This window comes from Phoca vitulina, unplaced genomic scaffold, assembly GCF_004348235.1.
Source record: "Phoca vitulina isolate PV1807 unplaced genomic scaffold, GSC_HSeal_1.0 scaffold6, whole genome shotgun sequence".
Lineage (NCBI taxonomy): Eukaryota > Metazoa > Chordata > Mammalia > Carnivora > Phocidae > Phoca > Phoca vitulina.
Genome location: NW_022589709.1, coordinates 29,077,073 through 29,083,758, shown reverse-complemented (window position 1 = coordinate 29,083,758; position 6,686 = coordinate 29,077,073). Strand labels below are relative to the sequence as shown.

General features: G+C 37.6%; 1 protein-coding gene across 16 annotated transcripts in view; it reads left to right on the top strand.

Annotated features, from left to right (window-relative positions):
- The first annotated feature begins 49 nt into the window (after window positions 1-49).
- Window positions 50-6,686, top strand: part of PPIP5K2 (diphosphoinositol pentakisphosphate kinase 2) — a 72,883-nt gene continuing 66,246 nt past the window's right edge. For 11 of the 16 annotated variants that reach the window (XR_004299359.1, XM_032403910.1, XM_032403907.1 and 8 more), the window contains exons 1-2: window positions 51-306; window positions 4,380-4,743. Coding sequence is in view for 15 of the 16 variants with exons in the window: in XM_032403910.1 (XP_032259801.1) it covers window positions 4,630-4,743 (114 nt within the window). In the remaining variant the exon portion in view is untranslated. Of the gene's footprint in view, window positions 307-328; window positions 2,747-4,379; window positions 4,744-6,686 lie in introns of those variants that run through there. The other 5 variants (XM_032403904.1, XM_032403902.1, XM_032403900.1 and 2 more) reach the window with 3 other exon arrangements.

The window sequence follows — 6,686 nt, the reverse complement described above, 5'->3', positions numbered from 1 at the left end:
GTGTACTTATGGGGGCCGTGCGGGCCGTTTGGCACTTGCCGGAAAGCGTTCCGCCCGGTGAGGTTTCTGTGTGAGACCCGAGGCGGGAGGGGAGAGGCGTGACCAAGATAAGGGAGGTGTAGTGCTTTGCAGTACCTCTGTGTGGCCCTTCAGCTGCTACTGTAGAGAGAAGACCTACGTCCAAGCTAACAGCTGGAGTCTTTTGAGGAACACTTCACTCCTGTCTCTGGGATTAAAGGGGAAGACGAAACCTGGGAAGGGCACGGCTATCTTCTGCAGCTTGCGTGGCTACTGCAGCGGTAGCAGGTGAGGATTCAGACCCGAGGAGAGCGGAGATGCCGAACTCGGTCACCCGAGGCCGCTGCTGGGCAGTTAGTTGCTTTGTCTTTTCTGCGCTTTGCGGAGCTTAGACACGCGCTCTTCCTAGGGGCATGTGCCAGAGCGAAGGGCATCGTGGGCGTGGAGGAGTGACACTACAGCCTTTTCGCGTCTTAATTTCTCCTCCTCCTCCATTGTCCCCCTTTTTTATTCCTTGGGTTTGAGATACCCGAAATTTCAGATGAACCCGAAGGGAACTGCCGAGCGTCCAGCTGGCACTCCAGGCTGTGGGCTCGCTCCTCCAGCCTGGAGTTTGGGGACTGATGTGGGTAGCGATGGCTATTTTTATTTTCATTGCTCAGTCTTTACCCCTCTTCTCCTCGCCGCCTGCACCCCCACTTCAACAGAACAAAAAGGCCCTTGCGTTGCAGCTTTCCCGAATAAAAACGGAGACTGCAGGTCACTCACTGCCTCACCTAATCAGTTCGAGAGTGTTGCACCTCGCGCGCTTCGAGGGAGACGGCCCGAGGGTGGTGACCACTGGATCTCATTTACTAGGTTCTGGACGACTTCTGGGAGTTGGCGACTTTTGGATTCCTGTGGGTGATACTTGGTTTACTTTAGTGTGCTAGAAGGCTTAGATGGGGAAGTAGGAAGCGTGGCTGGCCCTAGCACCCAGCATCCTTGCCCTACACTGGGATAGGGTTTTGTTTTGCTGTTGAAAATTCTTCAATGAAAAATAGTTTTTGTTTCAGGCAAATTGAATATTGAAGATAACCGCCACTAACTGAGTTCTTAAGTGTGCCAAGTGCTTTACGTATTTTCTCATACACTTCTCTCAACAATTCCATGAGGTAGATTAGATTATTATTCTCTTTCCAGAGATAGGTACTGAGGCTTAGAGAGGCCACTTGTCCTAAAAAACTTTTGTTACTAGTAAACATTTAAAACTGGATTAAAAACCACATTTTTTAGATTCCAAAATCTGTATTCTTAATTATACTGCTGTTGTCTTACCATTATGCTTCTTTGCTTCCAGTTTCTTCACTAACATTTTCAGTGGTTGAAAGTATTCATTTAAAAAAAAATACAGTATGCCTATTTATGTGTCTGATGAGATGATCTCTGTCCTCATGGAGCTTCCATATTGATGCAGAATTAAATAGTTCAGAAACCAAAATACTAACTGCAGCATGGGTGTTTTGAAAGCAGATGACTAAACTGATGTGCAGAAGATTCAAACTCGCACAGTCAGATCTTGCTGTTTTACGTTTTAAACTCATGACTTGTGGTAGGTGTTGTGAGGATATTACACTTAACAATTGGCGGGACATTTATTGATCACCCATATAAGTGCTATGCACCAGTTAAGTACTAGGAATATACAGATGAGGTCCTTGTTCTCTAAAAGCACCCACACAGCTATATATAAATAGTATTAAGGAACTATTAATTTTCCTAAGTGGAAATCATAATTGGTTATATAGCAGGATGTCCTTATTTTTAGGAGATGCATACTAAAGTATATAGAAATGAAGTATATTTCTGTCTATAACTTTCAAATGATAGAGCAAGTATATGCTAGAAAGCAAATATGGCAAAATGTTAGCAATTGTTGAGTCTAGTGGTGAGTGTATGAATGTACATGTATAGTGAACCATTCTCTCAACTTTTCTGAATATTTGAAATTTTTCACAATAAAAACTTGGGGAGGAAAAACCCTAACTCTAATGGAAACAGGTAATTGTAAAGATATATCCCAAACGCTGTGGATCATGGAGGATGGGAAAGATGGTGATGTGTATTTAGGGGTTGGCAGAAGCATGATAGTTGTCAGAAAAGCATTTATTGAGGACTTTGCATTTAATTATTAAAGGAAGAATTGGAACTTTCAAGGACAATAGTGAATTATAAGTAGAAGGAGAGACAGGCTCAGCAAAATATAGTTCATGAATGTTTGAAGAAGGGAAAAATCAGTGTGAAGGTTTTGTGAAACTTGGCATGGGCTTTTTTGTATACACTTCTAAATGATGCTTGGCTGCCTTTGCCAGCATGCAGAAGCCTATTTAATAACCTATTATGTAGCTGTAGTAATAGTTCCCTGGAACTGGAGTCACCATTTACAACACTGCTTTCATTGGAAAATGCTTTTAGGATTTCAGGAAAATTGGTCATGTGTCTGTTCAGGCTCCTCAAAGAAGGAGGCTTTCTGAATACTACATAGGACTGATGGATGATCCATGGTATCATTTTAAGGATTAAGCAGCTTTGACCATGGCAGATCTGTGAAGGAGATGAGTGTTTATTCCAGGCAGTAGTGTTCATGATAGTCGACTTCAAGCAGTGTGGTAAGACTGGAAAACATGTAATGAGGTCTCCAGGAGCAGCGGCGGCGACAAAAAGGAGTTTCCGTGGCTTCATTACATGGGTAGTAAATAGGTTCCTTCTAAATTGAATTGTTTGTATTTGTTTTGTACTAGTTAAGTTAGGTAGGAATCTCGGTCTTAATTATAAAAGCCAGCAAGATAAATAAATAGCTAACATTTACTAAATGCTTACCTTGTGCTAATTGCTGTTATGTCTTCATTGTCATTTAATTTGCAAAATAATTAATGAGATTTATCCCATTTTACAGATGGTGGCTAGAGAGTTTCAATAACTTAGTTAAGGACACAGAACCGAGCAACTATCAGAAAAAGCTTTCTAACCCACTTTTGTCAAAGTTGAGAGCAGTGGTTCTCAATGTTGATTTCCAGACCAGCAGTATGAGCATCAGGTTGGAATTTTTAGAGTATCAAGTCCTACTTTGAGACTTTTTAGTTTAGTATTTTAACAAGCCCTCCTGGTGATTCTGATGTATGAAGTTTGAGAACCACTTCTTTGATTGTGGCTACTTAGTAGCATGGTAGTTTCCAATTTAAAAATGAGAGTTGAGTAGTATTTGTCTTCTGAACAGATATTTTACTTTAATTTTTTAATCACCAACTGTTTGAAATTTCGTTACACTGTGAAATTTTAATTTGAAAGTTGCATAAAGTGAAGACTGGCTAGGTACACTAGGGTTTTAATATTTAATAGGGAACCACCAATTAAACTAAAATTAGATCTTTAGGAATAAGAGTTTGGGAGTTAGACTTTGCAGTTCTATCTAACATATAATCCAACTCTTAAGAATATTCGATCAAATAATTTATTATATTACCAGTAATCGAATGAATTATTTGATATGTGGTTTTATCTTGGTAGGTTATTAGTTTTAATGTGACCAAGGAACAGTAATATAAACAGCTTTGGTAAAGATATTTTGAGATATCACTGTTATATGAGAGTTCTTAAACTGATGTTGATAGGCATCAGTTTCTATAGAAAAGCTTGGATGTCAATCACATAAAATTGTTTGCAGAATTTATTACACTTGTACATTTTTTTCTGAGGAGCAGATCCATAGATTTTATTAGGCTAGCCAAGGAATTTTTGACTTTAAAAAGTTTAAGAGCTGCTGTTATAATGAAATCTTGTTTTTATTCTAATCTTGTTTTGTTGATTTTTTTTTTTGAGTCTAAAATGCAAAACGGCTTTATCCCCTGAGCTTTCTAGTTAAAGTCTTTTAAAAATTGATTTAACGAAATTTCAAATTGATTTATAGCTTTCAGTGGGTTTTAAACCCACATTACATTTTACTGGTTTTGTTTTTTTCCATTCTATCCAGGTATTACTTAACTGTGTTGCAGAGTTATTTAGCTTTTAATGGAATTTTGTTATAATTTGAATAATTTTCTCATTTGTTAGATATTTTTGGACTTGAATTTAGTGTGTATTTTTGTTATTGTTACTTTGTTATTTTATTACTTTCTTTTTGTTATTTTTGAATCAGTTTGTCAAATTGATAAAATGTAGGTTATTGACGATGAGAGCCTAATTTTTTAATTTTATGGAAGCAAATGTCTTTTCATTTGAAGGTATGCATCAAGGTACTGGTCATGATTTTACAAGTGTCATTTACTTTTACATGAATGTTTTTGAAGTACAGCTCCAAAATTAATTTTTTCATTGCATTTTAGGTAGAAAGATTACTGCATCAACTCACTGAAGCAATAGCCTCATTCTTTGTCTTTTAAATTTCGTCAACAATGAAGCAATGATATCTGAGAACAGAAGAACATTTGCCAACTAACTGTCATCACAATTTCAAGTGCTTGTATAAGCAGAAACAAGCTGCAACAGAGCTCTGTGTCAGCTAGTATAGAGAGAATGGTTTATTTAGGAGCAGTTTTAGTATAGTGCTTTATATCTGTATCAGATGAAATAAAAATGAGTGAGACCCCCAGATTCTTTGTTGGACCTGAAGATACAGAAATAAACTCAGGAAATTATCGACATTTCTTCCACCATGCAGATGAAGATGAGGAGGAAGAGGATGAGTCTGTAAGTTGTTTGTTTGATGAGAAAAGACCAGTACAGTATAGGCTTCTTGCTAATCACTGTCAAGGTGAATTAATACTTTCTAAATTGTGAAGACATTTTTGTACATAGAAATTTATTGGAAATCTTCTGTGCTGTAAAAGCATGTTATGTTTCACTAGTAGCATTATTGAATCTATGATGCATCAAGAAATCCAATTAGGGGTCAGACTTTTAAGTTGTTTAATGATGTCTTTCATGATATGTTCACTGGTATGCCTAGCATAACACAGGAATCAGTTGAAAATGTGGCAAGGAGAGAATAATCAGGGCCATAAACCAAAAGGGTTTCTTGTATGTAGAAGTACCTAAAAAGTACAAACTGAGGGTTCTAGAGGGGTGGGGGTGGGGGGATAGGTCAGCCTGGTGATGGGTATTAAAGAGGGCATGTATTGCATGGAGCACTGGGTGTTATACGCAAACAATGAATCGTGGATCACTACATCAAAAACTAATGATGTAATGTATGGTGATTAACATAACATAATAAAATAAAATTTAAAAAAAAAGTACATCAAGATAAAGAAGTAAATTGGAGGAAATAATTTTAAAGGTACTAAAGAAGGACTTAGCCAGCTTCGTTAAGTTTGTCATGCTGTCAATACCAGTGGTGGTTGATCCAAAGATGGCCTTATATATTAACTATTCAGAAGTCTGTAACTGTGTGACTAGGAGAAGAGGCTACCTCAAATATCCAGAGAGGTGTATAAGTGCATAAGTCTTGTTTTCTTTTTGATCTGATCTACTAGGATGTATAGCTGTACTGGATCTTTAGGAATAACACATTTATTATGTTCATTTTACTGTAGTTACATTAGCTCAACATTTTTCTTGTTTTCCCTTTAGAAGTAGATTGCTTTACTGGGAAAACTGATTTAAGATACAAACTTATGTTTGTTTTTTCTTACATTTCCAGTTGAAAAGATAATTTTTTTAAGATTTATTTATTTATTTGAGAGAGAGACAGACAGAGAGAGGGAGGGCGGTGGGGAGGGGCAGAAGGAGAGTGAGACAGTCCCAAGTAGGCTCCATGTTGAGCGCAAAGCCCGACGCAGGGCTTGATCTCAGGACCTTGAACCCAAACCAAGAGTCAACCGCTTAACCAACTGCACCACGCGGGCACCCTGATAATTTTGTTTTCAAACCAAAACCTGTTATACTTGGTAAAAGTAGTAAAAAACAAACCAAAAATAGCTATTGGATGATTATTGACATCATTTTCCATAGTTATTTAACACTTCCCACCATGCCGTTACACATATCTGAAATGCAAATGAGACTGTCATTCACTTAAAACCTATTCTACCCCCCACTTCACCCCAGAAAAAATGATTTTCAGGCTTCTCTTAATGGCAAAATTTTTCTTCATCTGAAGTGTTATCCAGAAGTCCAATAAATAAAACATGTTTTATCAGTCTGACTTAAGCTAGAAAGTACTATTGACTCAGCCTCCACTACCCCTACCCCTTTTCGCCTGAGTTCATCTGAACATTCTGTGAACATCACTGACAGATCAAGTCCATTTCTTACAAATAAGGACTTTTGTCTGTCCCTTATATCTAGAATTGTACTAGTCTCTCTTCCCTTCTACCTTTTATGTTTCAACAATATCAATTTTTTGTTTTTCATATATTATTCCATGTTGTACCATGCCTCTTTGCTGTTGTGTGTATTTCTTTATCTCTGTGAAATGCCCTTTTCTGAGGGGTACCTTATGAATTGTTTTTCATTCTTCAAAACCTTGCTCATATTCCCTATTCATTCTTCCCCTTCTCCTTATAATCTTGAATACTTCTTCCTCGGTACTATTTTTTTTTTTTTTTTAAGATTTTATTTATTTGAGAGAGAGAGAGAAAGAGCATGCACAAGCAGGGGGAGGGGGAGAGGGAGAGGGAGAAGCAGACTCC